The sequence below is a fragment of the Oncorhynchus gorbuscha genome, unplaced genomic scaffold (genome assembly GCF_021184085.1).
Source record: "Oncorhynchus gorbuscha isolate QuinsamMale2020 ecotype Even-year unplaced genomic scaffold, OgorEven_v1.0 Un_scaffold_141:::fragment_3, whole genome shotgun sequence".
In the NCBI taxonomy this organism is placed as follows: Eukaryota; Metazoa; Chordata; class Actinopteri; order Salmoniformes; family Salmonidae; genus Oncorhynchus; species Oncorhynchus gorbuscha.
This window is the reverse complement of record NW_025744684.1, coordinates 177,501-200,959: the sequence shown is the minus strand read 5'-3', so window position 1 is coordinate 200,959 and position 23,459 is coordinate 177,501. Positions and strand designations below refer to the sequence as shown.

At 48.1% G+C, this 23,459-nt stretch overlaps 1 protein-coding gene across 2 annotated transcripts in view; it reads right to left on the bottom strand.

Annotated features, from left to right (window-relative positions):
• Window positions 1–2,948: 2,948 nt before the first annotated feature.
• The window catches only part of LOC124017052 (phospholipid-transporting ATPase ID-like), a 94,749-nt gene continuing 74,238 nt past the window's right edge, over window positions 2,949–23,459 (bottom strand). For both annotated transcript variants that reach the window (XM_046332421.1, XM_046332420.1), the window contains 2 exons: window positions 3,535–4,107; window positions 2,949–3,448 (listed from right to left, as the gene is read on the bottom strand). In XM_046332421.1, the coding sequence (XP_046188377.1) occupies window positions 3,350–3,448; window positions 3,535–4,107 (672 nt within the window). In that variant the 3' untranslated portion in view covers window positions 2,949–3,349. The remainder of the gene's footprint in view (window positions 3,449–3,534; window positions 4,108–23,459) is intronic.

The following is a 23,459-nucleotide window of genomic DNA, read 5'->3' as shown; positions in this document are numbered from 1 at the left end:
AACGTCTGTAAAAAGTGCTATAAATAGGTTAGATTGATTGTTTCCCTCATTATAAACATTATTCCCTGTACAGTCACACTACAAATGAAATCATACTTTGATGTCAACTGTAAATAATTATATTTCAGTTGACACTTCCTCTTTGGATCGACAAAGACTTGAGTAACTTTCTTAACTTGAACGTTCTCACTGAAACCCAACATCAACCTGCTGTATCTATCTATGACACCAGTGCTTGAAGTGGACTGAAATAGGGCGCCCCTACTGTTTATAATTATGTGCCACTGGCAGAACGCCACAATATTTTAAAGCAAAACTCTGTAAGAGGTGCCAAAACTCAAAACAGTAATACATTAGGGGGCAAACCTAAGAGCATTTTTTTTGTATTTTCACACAAATTAAGCCACATAAAAATACACAAAATCTTCTGAAATACTTTTTGTACATATTTGCACAAATTGAGTGTGATATTGAGTTTCACTGACTTACAGGTGGTTTGAGCCCTCTACAGCAGGGAGAGACAGGTCCAGCAGAGACTGGTTGGGCTGGTTTCACCCTATATCATTCTAACCAGAGGCTGTATGCTGTAGAGTACAACAACTGTCTCACCTAGTTTCACCCTATATCTTTCTAACCAGAAGCTGTATGCTGTAGAGTACAACAACTGTCTCACCTAGTTTCACCCTATATCTTTCTAACCAGAAGCTGTATGCTGTAGAGTACAACCGCTGTCTCACCTAGTTTCACCCTATATCATTCTAACCAGAGGCTGTACTCTGTAGAGTACAACAGCTGTCTCACCTAGTTTCACCCTATATCTTTCTAACCAGAAGCTGTATACTGTAGAGTACAACAGTGAAAGCATCATTCCAGTGGCCCTGGAGGACTGGGTTTGTTTCCCCTGCTGTATAGAAGGAATACGTTACATGATGACATGCCTAGTAGAGGGATGAACTGGGTTGATCATCATTACTGTGGATTTATTAAGGCTTAATAATAATAACCCTGATCCCCCCCCTCCCAAGCCTCCGTCCGCCCCAAAGCAACATGGACGCCATAGAGGGCTTATTGTCCATTGTCTCTCACAACGCCTCAGAGTCAGTCCGCCCCAAAGCAACATGGAGGTCCAGGTTGTTGTTAGAAGTCCATCTCCTCTCTCTTAAGCCCAGTACGGGTGGGGCTCAGAGTCAGAGATATAACTGTAGTTCTGTCTGTGGGCCCAGCAGCAGGTCACCAATATGGTGCAGTGGAGGAGGATGAAGAAGAACATGACGAAGAGGAGTCTTGCTGTGTCCTGTAAGGTTAAAATGCCGTTCTCACTGAGAACTATAGTGAACACAGAAACTCTGCCCACGAACTTATGATGACATATACTACAACATTCCAGCAAGGACAGCATCCTGCATTCTTCAGTCATTGGTTGGCTGACTGAACCCCTCAGTGTCCTGCCAAGTTATTGGCTAAAACAACAGACGGACTATGTATGTGAAGATTTCAGTCAGGCAGACATATAGAGAATGTACAGTAGTATGTACCCATAAGAGTGTAGGATGGTGCAGCCTGTCTGGTTTGACTAAGCCTTTGGGCATGGTGACACAGCAATATGTAATCATGAATACAAAGACCAGGACCACTGATAAGGTTCTAGAGACATTCCTCATACAGACTGTACAGGTTAGAGGGACAGCTCTACACTACTGCATTGGTTTACACGCTGTCATACATTATTAGAGAAGGTAGATAGCATTACTTGGCCTATTAAAGACATGTTTATGATTGGTTAACAGCTGGATACAGACAGGTGTATTGGAGTACTATGTCTAACAGCAGCTGATCATAAAAACACTCATTCTGCTATTTCATCTCAATTCACCACCTTTCTGACCATCAAATGAACCTCTCTTCTGTCATAAAGACTCAATTCACCACCTTTCTGACCATCAAATGAACCTCTCTTCTGTCATAAAGACTCAATTCACCCGCTTTCTGACCATCAAATGAACCTCTCTTCTGTCATAAAGACTCAATTCACCACCTTTCTGACCATCAAATGAACCTCTCTTCTGTCATAAAGACTCAATTCACCCGCTTTCTGATCATCAAATGAACCTCTCTTCTGTCATAAAGACTCAATTCACCACCTTTCTGATGATCAAATGAACATCTCTTCTGTCATAAAGACTCAATTCACCACCTTTCTGACCATCAAATGAACCTCTCTTCTGTCATAAAGACTCAATTCACCCGCTTTCTGACCATCAAATGAACCTCTCTTCTGTCATAAAGACTCAATTCACCACCTTTCTGATGATCAAATGAACATCTCTTCTGTCATAAAGACTCAATTCACCACCTTTCTGACCATCAAATGAACCTCTCTTCTGTCATAAAGACTCAATTCACCCGCTTTCTGACCATCAAATGAACCTCTCTTCTGTCATAAAGACTCAATTCACCCGCTTTCTGACCATCAAATGAATCTCTCTTCTGTCATAAAGACTCAATTCAATACTTTGTTTTGAACCAATCTGATATGATGTTATGACATATGATCCATTGTATAAATAGTATAGTCATGTCTGAACCACAGCGGTGCTGTTGGAGCGGGGTTTCTGTCCGGAACCCTGTGGTACCAAGCTCTTCAGCAGATGGTTACATCATTTGCATGAAGAAGTGCTTCTTTCAGCCCACCTCATTGGTTGAAGAAGACAGAGAAGTGGGTTGTAGGTAGTCTGAGCATGTCTATTACAACTACCACACACTATCTTTCAAATAAAATTGATTTCAAATAAAATGTATTTATATAGCCCTTCTTACATCAGCTGATATCTCAAAGTGCTCTACAGAAACCCAGCCTAAAACTCCAAACAGCAAGCAATGCAGGTGTAGAAGCACAGTGGCTAGGAAAAACTCCCTAGAAAGGCCAAAACCTAGGAATAAACCTAGAGAGGAACCAGGCTATGAGGGGTGGCCAGTCCTCTTCTGGCTGTGCCGGGTGGAGATTCTAACAGAACATGGCCAAGATGTTCAAATGTTCATAAATGACCAGCATGGTCAAATAACAATAATCACAGTAGTCTTTCAGACGGAAACATATATGTACCAACACTATTGCAACGACAGTGTCATATGGGTGCCAGTGGGTGTTGATGGGTGTGCATGCCTTCTGCCTACAATGGCTGCCACTTTGGATCTCTTCCTAACCCAGGGTGAGGGCCATTCCAAACATTCCACCTTCAGTATTCCAAACTTCCAAATGCAGTATTTCTTCACGTATTCCAAGAGAATCCAGTGGGATATGACAGCCTGTCCTTCTTCTTTCTATCATCTGTCCATCTGTCTGTCCGTCTCATACGGTGTGGTTGGTTTCCTTGGGAACAGGGGGAGGTCCCGGGCTGCTGGTTCCGCTGGTGCGATAGGCGACGCCCCTCCAACCAAATAGAGCATCCTGCAGGACAGGTGGAATACCCGGTTACTGTTGTGTGTGAGGTTGTGTGTGTGAGAAACAGATTAAAGAAGATGACAGTATCTCACCTGTACAGCGCCCAGACTAAGGTTCCAGCCACCAACCGAGTCTCCCCCAGGACTCCTCACAGAGGTGGGAGTGAGAGCGTCAGCAGAGGGGACCTGGGCTGGAGCTAACATTGGAGGTGTGTTTGTGGGAGGGTCAGAAGCCACCTGTGGGAGTATGACAGGCAGCGTGTGTGTTGCCTCCTCCAGGGGAGTATCCTGTGACCCCCCCAGGAGAGAGGATGAATTAGACAGGGGGGGAGCCGATCCCGACACATAGCTAGGTGCCGGGCTGCTCTCTCCTGAGGTGTTCTGCGGGGGATGTGTATTTGAGTGTTTCTTTTTGCGCAGGGTGTCTATCCAGCTGGAACTGTGTCTGGAGGCAAAGTTGGCCAGGGCCAGGGAGGACAGTCTCATGTTCTTCCCAGAGGTGATGAGCTCCCCAAAGCCCTCCTGGTGGGCAAAGGCATATCCTGACCTCCTGAACCCGCCCCTTGCCCCAAGACGACCCTCAGGCACGCCCCCGCCCCTGACTCCTCCCATGCATCGACCCGCTGGCTTCCTCGTCTTCTGACGCACCAGCTGGGTGTAACGCACCTGGAGGGGGGGGGGAGGGGTCAGGGCGCGGGAGGGTGAGAGCAGGGGAGGTAGAGGGGGAGAGGGGTCAGGGCGAGGGAGGGTGAGAGCAGGGGAGGTAGAGGGGGAGAGGGGTCAGGGCGAGGGAGGGTGAGAGCAGAGGAGGTATAGTGGGAGGGGGGAAAGGGAGAGGTAGAGGGTAGAGAGGACAGACAGGAGGGTTATTTCTTAGTATAAAGGGACATGTAGGGTTTAACACTGATGACCGGTATCCTGGGACTTCCTGACCAAGCTCCTTCCCGTTTCGGGAGAGAAATATTGACGGGTCCTGTAGACCAATAACTTGAAAAATTTTATGCAGCACTAATGCAAAAATACTAAATATGCACGATAGCTGCATGCATGAACCGAACATAACGACTCCTTGGCTTCACAACCTACATTAGACCAGTCATCACAACGCTAGCAGCCTTTACATATTTAGCCTATAGGCCTGCTCAACATAGTCCTCAATAGAAAACATCACTTACATGCATGACTTCCATTAACTGCATTGCTGACTATCATGTGTAGGCTACACACGACCTGTTGACACAGTTACTGAAGGCAATCTCCACTTCACATTCACAAAGCTCCAGCCATACTCACTGTTAACAAGATGGTAGGTACATTGTGTCCACAAACACTCTCGACGTTATGATAAACCACAACCTTCTGAATTCCCTGATAGCCAGGTCCAGGCCATAAACCACAATCTTCTGAATCCCCCTGATAGCCAGGTCCAGGCCATAAAACACAACCTTCTGAATCCCCCTGATAGCCAGGTCCAGGTCATAAACCACAATCTTCTGAATCCCCCTGATAGCCAGGTCCAGGTCATGAACCACAACCTTCTGAATTCCCCTGATAGCCAGGTCCAGGTCATAAACCACAACCTTTTGAATCCCCCTGATAGCCAGGTCCAGGTCATAAACCACAACCTTCTGAATTCCCCTGATAGCCAGGTCCAGGTCATAAACCACAACCTTCTGAATCCCCTGATAGCCAGGTCCAGGTCATTAACCACAACCTTCTGAATCCCCTGATAGCCAGGTCCAGGTCATAAACCACAACCTTCTGAATTCCCCTGATAGCCAGGTCATAAACCACAACCTTCTGAATCCCCCTGATAGCCAGGTCCAGGTCATAAACCACAACCTTCTGAATCCCTGATAGCCAGGTCCAGGTCATAAACCACAACCTTCTGAATCCCCTGATAGCCAGGTCAGGTCAACCACAAACCTTCTGAATCCCCTGATAGCCAGGTCCAGGTCATAAACCACAACCTTTGAATCCCCTGATAGCCAGGTCCAGGTCATAAAACACAACCTTCTGAATCCCCCTGATAGCCAGGTCCAGGTCATAAACCACAACCTTCTGAATCCCCTGATAGCCAGGTCCAGGTCATAAACCACAACCTTCTGAATCCCCCTGATAGCCAGGTCATAAACCACAACCTTCTGAATCCCCTGATAGCCAGGTCCAGATCATAAACCACAACCTTCTTAATTCCCCTGAATGCCAGGTCCAGGTCATAAACCACAACCTTCTGAATCCCCTGATAGCCAGGGCCAGGTCATTAACCACAACCTTCTGAATCCCCCTGATAGCCAGGTCCAGGTCATTAACCACAACCTTCTGAATCCCCCTGATAGCCAGGTCCAGGTCATAAACCACAACCTTCTGAATTCCCCTGATAGCCAGGTCATAAACCACAACCTTCTGAATTCCCCTGATAGCCAGGTCCAGGTCATAAACCACAACCTTTTGAATCCCCCTGATAGCCAGGTCCAGGTCATAAACCACAACCTTCTGAATCCCCCTGATAGCCAGGTCCAGGTCATAAACCACAACCTTCTGAATCCCCCTGATAGCCAGGTCATAAACCACAACCTTCTGAATTCCCCTGATAGCCAGGTCCAGGTCATAAACCACAACCTTTTGAATCCCCCTGATAGCCAGGTCCAGGTCATAACCAACAACCTTCTGAATCCCCCTGATAGCCAGGTCCAGGTCATACACCACAACCTTCTGAATCCCCCTGATAGCCAGGTCCAGGTCATAAACCACAACCTTCTGAATCCCACTGATAGCCAGGTCCAGGTCATAAACCACAACCTTCTGAATACCCCTGATAGCCAGGTCCAGGTCATAAATCACAACCTTCTGAATCCCCCTGATAGCCAGGTCATAAACCACAACCTTCTGAATTCCCCTGATAGCCAGGTCCAGGTCATAAACCACAACCTTCTGAATCCCCCTGATAGCCAGGTCCAGGTCATAAACCACAACCTTCTGAATCCCCCTGATAGCCAGGTCCAGGTCATAAACCACAACCTTCTGAATCCCCCTGATAGCCAGGTCCAGGTCATAACCACAACCTTCTGAATCCCCCTGATAGCCAGGTCCAGGTCATAAACCACAACCTTCTGAATTCCCCTGATAGCCAGGTCATAAACCACAACCTTCTGAATTCCCCTGATAGCCAGGTCCAGGTCATAAACCACAACCTTTTGAATCCCCCTGATAGCCAGGTCCAGGTCATAAACCACAACCTTCTGAATCCCCCTGATAGCCAGGTCCAGGTCATAAACCACAACCTTCTGAATCCCCCTGATAGCCAGGTCATAAACCACAACCTTCTGAATTCCCCTGATAGCCAGGTCCAGGTCATAAACCACAACCTTTTGAATCCCCCTGATAGCCAGGTCCAGGTCATAACCAACAACCTTCTGAATCCCCCTGATAGCCAGGTCCAGGTCATAAACCACAACCTTCTGAATCCCCCTGATAGCCAGGTCCAGGTCATAAACCACAACCTTCTGAATCCCCCTGATAGCCAGGTCCAGGTCATAAACCACAACCTTCTGAATACCCCTGATAGCCAGGTCCAGGTCATAAATCACAACCTTCTGAATCCCCCTGATAGCCAGGTCATAAACCACAACCTTCTGAATTCCCCTGATAGCCAGGTCCAGGTCATAAACCACAACCTTTTGAATCCCCCTGATAGCCAGGTCCAGGTCATAAACCACAACCTTCTGAATCCCCCTGATAGCCAGGTCCAGGTCATAAACCACAACCTTCTGAATCCCCCTGATAGCCACGTCCAGGTCATACACCACAACCTTCTGAATCCCCCTGATAGCCAGGTCCAGGTCAAAAACCACTACCTTCTGAATTCCCCTGATAGCCAGGTCCAGGTCATAAACCACAACCTTCTGAATCCCCCTGATAGCCAGATCCAGGTCATAAACCACAACCTTTTGAATCCCCCTGATAGCCAGGTCCAGGTCATAAACCACAACCTTCTGAATTCCCCTGATAGCCAGGTCAAGGTCATAAACCTCAACCTTTTGAATCCCCCTGATAGCCAGGTCCAGGTCATAAACCACAACCTTCTGAATCCCCCTGATAGCCAGGTCCAGGTCATAAACCACAACCTTCTGAATACCCCAGATAGCCAGGTCCAGGTCATAAACCACAACCTTCTGAATCCCCCTGATAGCCAGGTCCAGGTCATAAACTTTGTAAGTCGCTCTGGATAAGAGCGTCTGCTAAATGACTTAAATGTAAATGTAAATAAACCACAACCTTCTGAATCCCCCTGATAGCCAGGTCATAAACCACAACCTTTTGAATCCCCCTGATAGCCAGGTCCAGGTCATTAACCACAACCTTCTGAATCCCCCTGATAGCCAGGTCCAGGTCATAAACCACAACCTTCTGAATTCCCCTGATAGCCAGGTCATAAACCACAACCTTCTGAATTCCCCTGATAGCCAGGTCCAGGTCATAAACCACAACCTTTTGAATCCCCCTGATAGCCAGGTCCAGGTCATAAACCACAACCTTCTGAATCCCCCTGATAGCCAGGTCCAGGTCATAAACCACAACCTTCTGAATTCCCCTGATAGCCAGGTCCAGGTCATAAACCACAACCTTTTGAATCCCCCTGATAGCCAGGTCCAGGTCATAACCAACAACCTTCTGAATCCCCCTGATAGCCAGGTCCAGGTCATACACCACAACCTTCTGAATCCCCCTGATAGCCAGGTCCAGGTCATAAACCACAACCTTCTGAATCCCCCTGATAGCCAGGTCATAAACCACAACCTTCTGAATCCCCCTGATAGCCAGGTCCAGATCATACACCACAACCTTCTTAATTCCCCTGAATGCCAGGTCCAGGTCATAAACCACAACCTTCTGAATCCCCCTGATAGCCAGGGCCAGGTCATTAACCACAACCTTCTGAATCCCCCTGATAGCCAGGTCCAGGTCATAAACCACAACCTTCTGAATCCCCCTGATAGCCAGGTCCAGGTCATTAACCACAACCTTCTGAATCCCCCTGATAGCCAGGTCCAGGTCATAAACCACAACCTTCTGAATTCCCCTGATAGCCAGGTCATAAACCACAACCTTCTGAATTCCCCTGATAGCCAGGTCCAGGTCATAAACCACAACCTTTTGAATCCCCCTGATAGCCAGGTCCAGGTCATAAACCACAACCTTCTGAATCCCCCTGATAGCCAGGTCCAGGTCATAAACCACAACCTTCTGAATCCCCCTGATAGCCAGGTCATAAACCACAACCTTCTGAATTCCCCTGATAGCCAGGTCCAGGTCATAAACCACAACCTTTTGAATCCCCCTGATAGCCAGGTCCAGGTCATAACCAACAACCTTCTGAATCCCCCTGATAGCCAGGTCCAGGTCATACACCACAACCTTCTGAATCCCCCTGATAGCCAGGTCCAGGTCATAAACCACAACCTTCTGAATCCCCCTGATAGCCAGGTCATAAACCACAACCTTCTGAATCCCCCTGATAGCCAGGTCCAGATCATACACCACAACCTTCTTAATTCCCCTGAATGCCAGGTCCAGGTCATAAACCACAACCTTCTGAATCCCCCTGATAGCCAGGGCCAGGTCATTAACCACAACCTTCTGAATCCCCCTGATAGCCAGGTCCAGGTCATAAACCACAACCTTCTGAATCCCCCTGATAGCCAGGTCCAGGTCATTAACCACAACCTTCTGAATCCCCCTGATAGCCAGGTCCAGGTCATAAACCACAACCTTCTGAATTCCCCTGATAGCCAGGTCATAAACCACAACCTTCTGAATTCCCCTGATAGCCAGGTCCAGGTCATAAACCACAACCTTTTGAATCCCCCTGATAGCCAGGTCCAGGTCATAAACCACAACCTTCTGAATCCCCCTGATAGCCAGGTCCAGGTCATAAACCACAACCTTCTGAATCCCCTGATAGCCAGGTCATAAACCACAACCTTCTGAATTCCCCTGATAGCCAGGTCCAGGTCATAAACCACAACCTTTTGAATCCCCCTGATAGCCAGGTCCAGGTCATAACCAACAACCTTCTGAATCCCCCTGATAGCCAGGTCCAGGTCATACACCACAACCTTCTGAATCCCCCTGATAGCCAGGTCCAGGTCATAAACCACAACCTTCTGAATCCCCCTGATAGCCAGGTCCAGGTCATAAACCACAACCTTCTGAATACCCCTGATAGCCAGGTCCAGGTCATAAATCACAACCTTCTGAATCCCCCTGATAGCCAGGTCATAAACCACAACCTTCTGAATTCCCCTGATAGCCAGGTCCAGGTCATAAACCACAACCTTTTGAATCCCCCTGATAGCCAGGTCCAGGTCATAAACCACAACCTTCTGAATCCCCCTGATAGCCAGGTCCAGGTCATAAACCACAACCTTCTGAATCCCCCTGATAGCCACGTCCAGGTCATACACCACAACCTTCTGAATCCCCATGATAGCCAGGTCCAGGTCAAAAACCACTACCTTCTGAATTCCCCTGATAGCCAGGTCCAGGTCATAAACCACAACCTTCTGAATCCCCCTGATAGCCAGATCCAGGTCATAAACCACAACCTTTTGAATCCCCCTGATAGCCAGGTCCAGGTCATAAACCACAACCTTCTGAATTCCCCTGATAGCCAGGTCAAGGTCATAAACCTCAACCTTTTGAATCCCCCTGATAGCCAGGTCCAGGTCATAAACCACAACCTTCTGAATCCCCCTGATAGCCAGGTCCAGGTCATAAACCACAACCTTCTGAATACCCCAGATAGCCAGGTCCAGGTCATAAACCACAACCTTCTGAATCCCCCTGATAGCCAGGTCCAGGTCATAAACTTTGTAAGTCGCTCTGGATAAGAGCGTCTGCTAAATGACTTAAATGTAAATGTAAATAAACCACAACCTTCTGAATCCCCCTGATAGCCAGGTCATAAACCACAACCTTTTGAATCCCCCTGATAGCCAGGTCCAGGTCATTAACCACAACCTTCTGAATCCCCCTGATAGCCAGGTCCAGGTCATAAACCACAACCTTCTGAATTCCCCTGATAGCCAGGTCATAAACCACAACCTTCTGAATTCCCTGATAGCCAGGTCCAGGTCATAAACCACAACCTTCTGAATCCCCTGATAGCCAGGTCCAGGTCATAAACCACAACCTTCTGAATCCCCCTGATAGCCAGGTCATAAACCACAACCTTCTGAATCCCCCTGATAGCCAGGTCCAGGTCATAAACCACAACCTTCTGAATTCCCCTGATAGCCAGGTCATAAACCACAACCTTCTGAATTCCCCTGATAGCCAGGTCCAGGTCATAAACCACAACCTTCTGAATCCCCCTGATAGCCAGGTCCAGGTCATAAACCACAACCTTCTGAATCCCCCTGATAGCCAGGTCATAAACCACAACCTTCTGAATCCCCCTGATAGCCAGGTCCAGGTCATACACCACAACCTTCTGAATTCCCCTGAATGCCAGGTCCAGGTCATAAACCACAACCTTCTGAATCCCCCTGATAGCCAGGTCCAGGTCATAAACCACAACCTTCTGAATCCCCCTGATAGCCAGGTCCAGGTCATAAACCACAACCTTCTGAATCCCCTGATAGCCAGGTCCAGGTCATAAACCACAACCTTCTGAATCCCCTGATAGCCAGGTCAGGTCAAAACCACAACCTTCTGAATCCCCCCTGATAGCCAGGTCATAAACCACAACCTTCTGAATTCCCCTGATAGCCAGGTCCAGGTCATAAACCACAACCTTTTGAATCCCCCTGATAGCCAGGTCCAGGTCATAAACCACAACCTTCTGAATTCCCCCCCTGATAGCCAGGTCCAGGTCATAAACCACAACCTTCTGAATCCCCTGATAGCCAGGTCCAGGTCATAAACCACAACCTTCTGAATCCCCTGATAGCCAGGTCCAGGTCATAAACCACAACCTTCTGAATCCCCTGATAGCCAGGTCATAAACCACAACCTTCTGAATTCCCCTGATAGCCAGGTCCAGGTCATAAACCACAACCTTTTGAATCCCCTGATAGCCAGGTCCAGGTCATAACCACAACCTTCTGAATCCCCTGATAGCCAGGTCCAGGTCATAAACCACAACCTTCTGAATCCCCTGATAGCCAGGTCCAGGTCATAAACCACAACCTTCTGAATCCCCTGATAGCCAGGTCCAGGTCATAAACCACAACCTTCTGAATACCCCTGATAGCCAGGTCCAGGTCATAAATCACAACCTTCTGAATCCCCCTGATAGCCAGGTCATAAACCACAACCTTCTGAATTCCCCTGATAGCCAGGTCCAGGTCATAAACCACAACCTTTGAATCCCCTGATAGCCAGGTCCAGGTCATAAACCACAACCTTCTGAATCCCCCTGATAGCCACGTCCAGGTCATACACCACAACCTTCTGAATCCCCCTGATAGCCAGGTCCAGGTCAAAAACCACTACCTTCTGAATTCCCCTGATAGCCAGGTCCAGGTCATAAACCACAACCTTCTGAATCCCCCTGATAGCCAGATCCAGGTCATAAACCACAACCTTTTGAATCCCCCTGATAGCCAGGTCCAGGTCATAAACCACAACCTTCTGAATCCCCCTGATAGCCAGGTCCAGGTCATAAACCACAACCTTCTGAATCCCCCTGATAGCCAGGTCATAAACCACAACCTTCTGAATCCCCCTGATAGCCAGGTCCAGGTCATACACCACAACCTTCTGAATTCCCCTGAATGCCAGGTCCAGGTCATAAACCACAACCTTCTGAATTCCCCTGATAGCCAGGTCATAAACCACAACCTTCTGAATTCCCCTGATAGCCAGGTCCAGGTCATAAACCACAACCTTCTGAATCCCCCTGATAGCCAGGTCCAGGTCATAAACCACAACCTTCTGAATCCCCCTGATAGCCAGGTCATAAACCACAACCTTCTGAATCCCCCTGATAGCCAGGTCCAGGTCATACACCACAACCTTCTGAATTCCCCTGAATGCCAGGTCCAGGTCATAAACCACAACCTTCTGAATCCCCCTGATAGCCAGGGCCAGGTCATTAACCACAACCTTCTGAATCCCCCTGATAGCCAGGTCCAGGTCATAAACCACAACCTTCTGAATTCCCCTGATAGCCAGGTCATAAACCACAACCTTCTGAATTCCCCTGATAGCCAGGTCCAGGTCATAAACCACAACCTTTTGAATCCCCCTGATAGCCAGGTCCAGGTCATAAACCACAACCTTCTGAATCCCCCTGATAGCCAGGTCCAGGTCATACACCACAACCTTCTGAATCCCCCTGATAGCCAGGTCCAGGTCATAAACCACAACCTTCTGAATCCCCCTGATAGCCAGGTCCAGGTCATAAACCACAACCTTCTGAATACCCCTGATAGCCAGGTCCAGGTCATAAATCACAACCTTCTGAATCCCCCTGATAGCCAGGTCATAAACCACAACCTTCTGAATTCCCCTGATAGCCAGGTCCAGGTCATAAACCACAACCTTTTGAATCCCCCTGATAGCCAGGTCCAGGTCATAAACCACAACCTTCTGAATCCCCCTGATAGCCAGGTCCAGGTCATAAACCACAACCTTCTGAATCCCCTGATAGCCAGGTCCAGGTCATAACCACAACCTTCTGAATCCCCCTGATAGCCAGGTCCAGGTCATAAACCACTACCTTCTGAATTCCCCTGATAGCCAGGTCCAGGTCATAAACCACAACCTTCTGAATCCCCCTGATAGCCAGATCCAGGTCATAAACCACAACCTTTTGAATCCCCCTGATAGCCAGGTCCAGGTCATAAACCACAACCTTCTGAATTCCCCTGATAGCCAGGTCCAGGTCATAAACCACAACCTTTTGAATCCCCCTGATAGCCAGGTCCAGGTCATAAACCACAACCTTCTGAATCCCCCTGATAGCCAGGTCCAGGTCATAAACCACAACCTTCTGAATACCCCAGATAGCCAGGTCCAGGTCATAAACCACAACCTTCTGAATCCCCCTGATAGCCAGGTCCAGGTCATAAACTTTGTAAATCCTCTGGATAAGAGCGTCTGCTAAATGACTTAAATGTAAATGTAAATAAACCACAACCTTCTGAATCCCCCTGATAGCCAGGTCATAAACCACAACCTTCTGAATCCCCTGATAGCCAGGTCCAGGTCATAACCACAACCTTCTGAATCCCCCTGATAGCCAGGTCCAGGTCATAAACCACAACCTTCTGAATTCCCCTGATAGCCAGGTCATAAACCACAACCTTCTGAATTCCCCTGATAGCCAGGTCCAGGTCATAAACCACAACCTTCTGAATCCCCCTGATAGCCAGGTCCAGGTCATAAACCACAACCTTCTGAATCCCCCTGATAGCCAGGTCATAAACCACAACCTTCTGAATCCCCCTGATAGCCAGGTCCAGGTCATAAACCACAACCTTCTGAATTCCCCTGATAGCCAGGTCATAAACCACAACCTTCTGAATTCCCCTGATAGCCAGGTCCAGGTCATAAACCACAACCTTCTGAATCCCCTGATAGCCAGGTCCAGGTCATAAACCACAACCTTCTGAATCCCCTGATAGCCAGGTCATAAACCACAACCTTCTGAATCCCCCTGATAGCCAGGTCCAGGTCATACACCACAACCTTCTGAATTCCCCTGAATGCCAGGTCCAGGTCATAAACCACAACCTTCTGAATCCCCCTGATAGCCAGGGCCAGGTCATTAACCACAACCTTCTGAATCCCCCTGATAGCCAGGTCCAGGTCATAAACCACAACCTTCTGAATTCCCCTGATAGCCAGGTCATAAACCACAACCTTCTGAATTCCCCTGATAGCCAGGTCCAGGTCATAAACCACAACCTTTTGAATCCCCCTGATAGCCAGGTCCAGGTCATAAACCACAACCTTCTGAATCCCCCTGATAGCCAGGTCCAGGTCATAAACCACAACCTTCTGAATCCCCCTGATAGCCAGGTCATAAACCACAACCTTCTGAATTCCCCTGATAGCCAGGTCCAGGTCATAAACCACAACCTTTTGAATCCCCCTGATAGCCAGGTCCAGGTCATAACCAACAACCTTCTGAATCCCCCTGATAGCCAGGTCCAGGTCATACACCACAACCTTCTGAATCCCCCTGATAGCCAGGTCCAGGTCATAAACCACAACCTTCTGAATCCCCCTGATAGCCAGGTCCAGGTCATAAACCACAACCTTCTGAATACCCCTGATAGCCAGGTCCAGGTCATAAATCACAACCTTCTGAATCCCCCTGATAGCCAGGTCATAAACCACAACCTTCTGAATTCCCCTGATAGCCAGGTCCAGGTCATAAACCACAACCTTTGAATCCCCTGATAGCCAGGTCCAGGTCATAAACCACAACCTTCTGAATCCCCTGATAGCCAGGTCCAGGTCATAAACCACAACCTTCTGAATCCCCCTGATAGCCACGTCCAGGTCATACACCACAACCTTCTGAATCCCCCTGATAGCCAGGTCCAGGTCAAAAACCACTACCTTCTGAATTCCCCTGATAGCCAGGTCCAGGTCATAAACCACAACCTTCTGAATCCCCTGATAGCCAGATCCAGGTCATAAACCACAACCTTTTGAATCCCCTGATAGCCAGGTCCAGGTCATAAACCACAACCTTCTGAATCCCCCTGATAGCCAGGTCCAGGTCATAAACCACAACCTTCTGAATCCCCTGATAGCCAGGTCATAAACCACAACCTTCTGAATCCCCCTGATAGCCAGGTCCAGGTCATACACCACAACCTTCTGAATTCCCCACAACCTTCTGAATGCCAGGTCCAGGTCATAAACCACAACCTTCTGAATTCCCCTGATAGCCAGGTCCAGGTCATAAACCACAACCTTCTGAATTCCCCTGATAGCCAGGTCCAGGTCATAAACCACAACCTTCTGAATCCCCTGATAGCCAGGTCCAGGTCATAAACCACAACCTTCTGAATCCCCCTGATAGCCAGGTCATAAACACAACCTTCTGAATCCCCCTGATCATAGGTCATACCCACAACCTTCTGAATTCCCCTGAATGCCAGGTCCAGGTCATAAACCACAACCTTCTGAATCCCCCTGATAGCCAGGGCCAGGTCATAAACCACAACCTTCTGAATCCCCTGATAGCCAGGTCCAGGTCATAAACCACAACCTTCTGAATTCCCCTGATAGCCAGGTCATAAACCACAACCTTCTGAATTCCCCCAGGTGATAGCCAGGTCCAGGTCATAAACCACAACCTTCTGAATCCCCTGATAGCCAGGTCCAGGTCATAAACCACAACCTTCTGAATCCCCTGATAGCCAGGTCATACCCACAACCTTCTGAATCCCCTGATAGCCAGGTCCAGGTCATAAACCACAACCTTCTGAATCCCCCTGATAGCCAGGTCCAGGTCATAAACCACAACCTTCTGAATCCCCTGATAGCCAGGTCCAGGTCATAAACCACAACCTTCTGAATCCCCTGAATCCCCAACCTGATAGCCAGGTCCAGGTCATAAACCACAACCCCCTTAGCCAGGTCCAGAATTCTGAATCCCCTGATAGCCAGGTCCAGGTCATAAACCAATCAACCTTCATAAACCACAACCTTCTGAATCCCCCTGATAGCCAGGTCAGGTCATAAACCACAACCTTCTGAATCCCCCTGATAGCCAGGTCCAGGTCATAAACCACAACCTTCTGAATCCCCCTGAAGCCAGGTCCCACAACCTTCTGAATTCCCCTGATAGCCAGGTCCAGGTCATAAACCACAACCTTCTGAATCCCCTGATAGCCAGGTCCAGGTCATAAACCACAACCTTCTGAATCCCCTGATAGCCAGGTCCAGGTCATAAACCACAACCTTCTGAATCCCCCTGATAGCCAGGTCCAGGTCATAAACCACAACCTTCTGAATCCCCCTGACCTTTCTGAATCCCCTGATAGCCCCAGGTCATAAACCACAACCTTCTGCCAGGTCCAGGTCATAAACCACAACCTTCTGAATCCCCCTGATGATAGCCAGGTCCAGGTCATAAACCACAACCTTCTGAATCCCCTGATAGCCAGGTCCAGGTCATAAACCACAACCTTCTGAATCCCCCTGATAGCCAGGTCCAGGTCATAAACCACAACCTTCTGAATCCCCCTGATAGCCAGGTCCAGGTCATAAACCACAACCTTCTGAATCCCCCTGAATAGCCAGGTCCAGGTCATAAACCACAACCTTCTGAATTCCCCTGATAGCCAGGTCCAGGTCATAAACCACAACCTTCTGAATCCCCTGATAGCCAGGTCCAGGTCATAAACACAACCTTCTGAATCCCCTGATAGCCAGGTCATAACAACCTTCTGACAACCTTCATAAACCACAACCTTCTGAATCCCCCTGATAGCCAGGTCCAGGTCATAAACCACAACCTTCTGAATTCCCCTGAATGATAGCCAGGATCCAGGTCATAAAACCTTCTGAATCCCCTGAACCTTCTGAATAGCCAGGTCCCCCTGATAGCCAGGTCCAGGTCATAAACCACAACCTTCTGAATCCCCCTGAATCCCACAACCTTCTGAATAGCCAGGTCCAGGTCATAAACCACAACCTTCTGAATCCCCTGATAGCCAGGTCCAGGTCATAAACCACAACCTTCTGAATCCCCCTGATAGCCAGGTCCAGGTCATAAACCACAACCTTCTGAATCCCCTGATAGCCAGGTCCAGGTCATAAACCACAACCTTCTGAATTCCCCTGATAGCCAGCCAGGTCATAAACCACAACCTTCTGAATCCCCCTGATAGCCAGGTCCAGGTCATAAACCACAACCTTCTGAATCCCCTGATAGCCAGGTCCAGGTCATAAACCACAACCTTCTGAATCCCCTGATAGCCAGGTCATAAACCACAACCCTTCTGAATTTTGAATCCCTGATAGCCAGGTCCAGGTCATAAACCACAACCTTCTGAATCCCCCTGAAGCCAGGTCCAGGTCATAAACCACAACCTTCTGAATCCCCCTTAGCTGGTCAAAACCACAACCTTCTGAATCCCCTGATAGCCAGGTCCAGGTCATAAACCACCACAACCTTCTGAATCCCCCTGATAGCCAGGTCCAGGTCATAAACCACAACCTTCTGAATCCCCCTGATAGCCAGGTCCAGGTCATAAACCACAACCTTCTGAATCCCCTGAAGCCAGGTCCAGGTCCCACAACCTTTTGAATCCCCCTGATAGCCAGGTCATAAACCACAACCTTGAATCCCCCTGATAGCCAGGTCCAGGTCATAAACCACAACCTTCTGAATCCAGGTCCAGGTCATAAACCACAACCTTCTGAATCCCCCTGATAGCCAGGTCCAGGTCATAAACCACAACCTTCTGAATCCCCTGATAGCCAGGTCCAGGTCATAAACCACAACCTTCTGAATCCCCTGATAGCCAGGTCCAGGTCATAAACCACAACCTTCTGAATCCCCCTGATAGCCAGGTCCAGGTCATAAACCACAACCTTCTGAATCCCCCTGATAGCCAGGTCCAGGTCATAAACCACAACCTTCTGAATCCCCTGATAGCCAGGTCCAGGTCATAAACCACAACCTTCCCCCCTGATAGCCAGGTGAATTCCCCCTGATAGCCAGGTCCAGGTCATAAACCACAACCTTCTGAATCCCCCTGATAGCCAGGTCCAGGTCATAAACCACAACCTTCTGAATCCCCCTGATAGCCAGGTCCAGGTCATAAACCACAACCTTCTGAATCCCCTGATAGCCAGGTCCAGGTCATAAACCACAACCTTCTGAATCCCCCTGATAGCCAGGTCCAGGTCATAAACCACAACCTTCTGAATCCCCTGATAGCCAGGTCCAGGTCATTAACCACAACCTTCTGAATCCCCCTGCCAGGTCCAGGTCATAAACCACAACCTTCTCCAGGTCATAAACCACAACCTTCTGAATTCCCCTGATAGCCAGGTCCAGGTCATAAACCACAACCTTTTGAATCCCCCTGATAAGGTCATAAACCACAACCTTCTGAATCCCCTGATAGCCAGGTCCAGGTCATAAACCACAACCTTCTGAATCCCCCTGATAGCCAGGTCCAGGTCATAAACCACAACCTTCTGAATCCCCTGATAGCCAGGTCTAGCCAGGTCCAGGTCATAAACTTTGAATCCCTGGATAAGAGTGTCTGCTAAATGACTTAAATGTAAATGTAAATAAACCACAACCTTCTGAATCCCCCTGATAGCCAGGTCCAGGTCATAAACCACAACCTTTTGAATCCCCCTGATAGCCAGGTCCAGGTCATAAACCACAACCTTCTGAATCCCCCTGATAGCCAGGTCCAGGTCATACACCACAACCTTCTGAATCCCCTGATAGCCAGGTCAAGGTCATAAATAGCCAGGTCCAGGTCATAAACCACAACCTTCTGAATCCCCCTGATAGCCAGGTCCAGGTCATAAACCACAACCTTCTGAATTCCCCTGATAGCCAGGTCCAGGTCATAAACCACAACCTTCTGAATCCCCCTGATAGCGAGGTCCAGGTCATAAACCACAAACTTTTGAATCCCCCTGATAGCCAGATCCAGGTCATAAACCACAACCTTCTGAATCCCCCTGATAGCCAGGTCCAGGTCATACACCACAACCTTCTGAATCCCCCTGATAGCCAGGTCCAGGTCATAAACCACAACCTTCTGAATCCCCCTGATAGCCAGGTCCAGGTCATAAACCACAACTTTCTGAATCCCCCTGATAGCCAGGTCCTGGTCATAAACCACAACCTTCTGAATCCCCCTGATAGCCAGGTCCAGGTCATTAACCACAACCTTCTGAATCCCCCTGATAGCCAGGTCCAGGTCATAAACCACAACCTTCTGAATCCCCTGATAGCCAGGTCCAGGTCATAAACCACAACCTTCTGAATTCCCCTGATAGCCAGGTCCAGGTCATAAACCACAACCTTCTGAATCCCCCTGATAGCCAGGTCCAGGTCATAAACCACAACCTTCTGAATCCCCCTGATAGCCAGGTCCAGGTCATAAACCACAACCTTCTGAATCCCCCTGATAGCCAGGTCCAGGTCATAAACCAGAGTGAAAAGAGCCAACAAGCTGGCAGGCATCTTTCAGTCAAAGCTATGGGTAAGCTAAAACAAATAACATTTTGCTAGCCTGTAGGCTAATAACCTCATCATATTTTACGCTACATTTAGGCTACATTAACACATTTTGTGGTGACTTTGACAGAACTTTTGAGTTGAGTAAAATACAACAAGAAACCATTAGTTTCCTGTCCGTGTTTCTCAATTTACAGGGGTGTATAATCAAAGATTTTTTATAACTAAACCAAAATAGACCACATCCTGTCTTTCCAAATGAAACAAATGAGTCATAGTGGGCAGAACAAGCAAAATGGTGGGCAGAGCCAAGCACAAGCTAGCGAGATGCTATTAGCTCGTTCTAGCATACATCTGCATATTTCCATTAGGAAACGCCTACTTTGTGGAGTGAGCGTGTGCAATAACTCAATTAGCCTTTGCATTCCTTCTAAACAATGCCATTTTTTACAACTTTGGCAAAGGTTAAAATCTACAAAATGTAGTCCACTCTGTTCATAACAGATTTTAGTTTTGGGGACAGAAAACTGTATTGAGGTCAAATGTTTCCCAGATGAGAACATGTGCAGAATGTTGGCCAAAATCCATCTCCTTCCGTCTTATCCCACTGTCAGCCACTGGGCTTCCTCTCACGACCATATTTGGTATTGAGTGGGAATGGCAATCGGATGCTTCACATTTACACATCCGGCGAAATATCTGTCTCATTGTTCTATCTGTGGTATAATTATGTCAGATTTATTACAGGACGGTTGCAGTTTTCACAGGAAGGATGTGTAGAAGGTGTAGAATGTTTTCGGACAATATTAAACCCTAGTGATAATGACGTATTATAAGGTGATAGGGACAGCTGTTCTCGAGGGAATGAAGGTATATTCACAGACTCAGAGTCAATATTTACAGGGAAGATAAGTGATGGGATACAGAGAGCGCTGGCGTACGCACAAACAGTTAATCATTGGTAGAGTTAGGGGGCATTGGTGTGATTTCAGTCACAGCAATGAAGAGACAAACAGACAGAATCACAGAGGTATAGAGAGAAGACAGGAGTCATGGCTGACAGACTGAAGGCCAGACTGAAGGCCAGACTGAAGGTCAGACTGAAGGCCAGACTGAAGGCCAGAGTGAAGGCCAGACTGAAGGCCAGAATGAAGGTCAGACTGAAGGCCAGACTGAAGGCCAGACTGAAGGTCAGACTGAAGGTCAGACTGAAGGCCAGACTGAAGGCCAGACTGAAGGCCAGAGTGAAGGCCAGACTGAAGGCCAGAATGAAGGTCAGACTGAAGGCCAGACTGAAGGCCAGATTGATGTAGATGAGCACTGAAAGACTTTGAGACAGGAACAGAGGATCATAAAGAAGTGGTCATGAACCAGCATCCTTTCTTCATCCCTTCCACTGATTTCACATGACTGAATTACTATTTTATTTTACCTTTATTTTACCAGGCAGGTCAACTAAGAGTAGGATCAGTGATTAGGATCAGTGAGTAGGATCAGTGATTAGGATCAGTGATTAGGATCAGTGATTAGGATCAGTGATTAGGATCAGAAGCTGTGAGTGTGGCCAGAAGCATATTGTTCTCACCGTATCAGAGAGCTGTGAGTGTGGCCAGAAGCATATTGTTCTCACCGTATCAGAGAGCTGTGAGTGTGGCCAGAAGCATATTGTTCTCACCCTATCAGAGAGCTGTGAGTGTGGCCAGAAGCATATTGTTCTCACCGTATCAGAGAGCTATGAGTGTGGCCAGAAGCATATTGTTCTCACCGTATCAGAGAGCTGTGAGTGTGGCCAGAAGCATATTGTTCTCACCGTATCAGAGAGCTGTGAGTGTGGCCAGAAGCATATTGTTCTCACCGTATCAGAGAGCTGTGAGTGGGGCCAGAAGCATATTGTTCTCACTGTATCAGAGAGCTGTGAGTGTGACCAGAAGCATATTGTTCTCACCGTATCAGAGAGCTGTGAGTGGGGCCAGAAGCATATTGTTCTCACTGTATCAGAGAGCTGTGAGTGGGGCCAGAAGCATATTGTTCTCACTGTATCAGAGAGCTGTGAGTGGGGCCAGAAGCATATTGTTCTCACCGTATCAGAGAGCTGTGAGTGTGGCCAGAAGTATATTGTTCTCACTATATCAGAGAGCTGTGAGTGTGGCCAGAAGCATATTGTTCTCACTGTATCAGAGAGCTGTGAGTGGGGCCAGAAGCATATTGTTCTCACTGTATCAGAGAGCTGTGAGTGGGGCCAGAAGCATATTGTTCTCACCGTATCAGAGAGCTGTGAGTGGGGCCAGAAGCATATTGTTCTCACTGTATCAGAGAGCTGTGAGTGTGGCCAGAAGTATATTGTTCTCACCGTATCAGAGAGCTGTGAGTGTGGCCAGAAGTATATTGTTCTCACTATATCAGAGAGCTGTGAGTGGGGCCAGAAGCATATTGTTCTCACTGTATCAGAGAGCTGTGAGTGGGGCCAGAAGCATATTGTTCTCACTATATCAGAGAGCTGTGAATGGGGCCAGAAGTATATTGTTCTCACTATATCAGAGAGCTGTGAGTGGGGCCAGAAGCATATTGTTCTCACCGTATCAGAGAGCTGTGAGTGTGGCCAGAAGCATATTGTTCTCACCGTATCAGAGAGCTGTGAGTGTGGCCAGAAGCATATTGTTCTCACCGTATCAGAGAGCTGTGAGTGTGGCCAGAAGCATATTGTTCTCACTGTATCAGAGAGCTGTGAGTGTGGCCAGAAGCATATTGTTCTCACCGTATCAGAGAGCTGTGAGTGGGGCCAGAAGCATATTGTTCTCACCGTATCAGAGAGCTGTGAGTGTGGCCAGAAGCATATTGTTCTCACCGTATCAGAGAGCTGTGAGTGGGGCCAGAAGCATATTGTTCTCACCGTATCAGAGAGCTGTGAGTGTGGCCAGAAGTATATTGTTCTCACCGTATCAGAGAGCTGTGAGTGGGGCCAGAAGCATATTGTTCTCACTGTATCAGAGAGCTGTGAGTGTGGCCAGAAGTATATTGTTCTCACCGTATCAGAGAGCTGTGAGTGGGGCCAGAAGCATATTGTTCTCACCGTATCAGAGAGCTGTGAGTGTGGCCAGAAGCATATTGTTCTCACTGTATCAGAGAGCTGTGAGTGTGGCCAGAAGCATATTGTTCTCACTGTATCAGAGAGCTGTGAGTGGGGCCAGAATCATATTGTTCTCACTTTATCAGAGAACTGTGAGTGTGACCAGAAGCATACTGTTCTCACCGTATCAGAGAGCTGTGAGTGTGGCCAGAAGCATATTGTTCTCACCGTATCAGAGAGCTGTGAGTGTGGCCAGAAGTATATTGTTCTCACCGTATCAGAGAGCTGTGAGTGGGGCCAGAAGCATATTGTTCTCACCGTATCAGAGAGCTGTGAGTGGGGCCAGAAGCATATTGTTCTCACTGTATCAGAGAGCTGTGAGTGGGGCCAGAAGTATATTGTTCTCACTGTATCAGAGAGCTGTGAGTGTGGCCAGAATTATATTGTTCTCACTGTATCAGAGAGCTGTGAGTGTGGCCAGAAGCATATTGTTCTCACTGTATCAGAGAGCTGTGAGTGTGGCCAGAAGCATATTGTTCTCACTGTATCAGAGAGCTGTGAGTGTGGCCAGAAGCATATTGTTCTCACTGTATCAGAGAGCTGTGAGTGTGGCCAGAAGCATATTGTTCTCACCGTATCAGAGAGCTGTGAGTGTGGCCAGAAGCATATTGTTCTCACCCTATCAGAGAGCTGTGAGTGTGGCCAGAAGCATATTGTTCTCACCGTATCAGAGAGCTGTGAGTGTGGCCAGAAGCATATTGTTCTCAC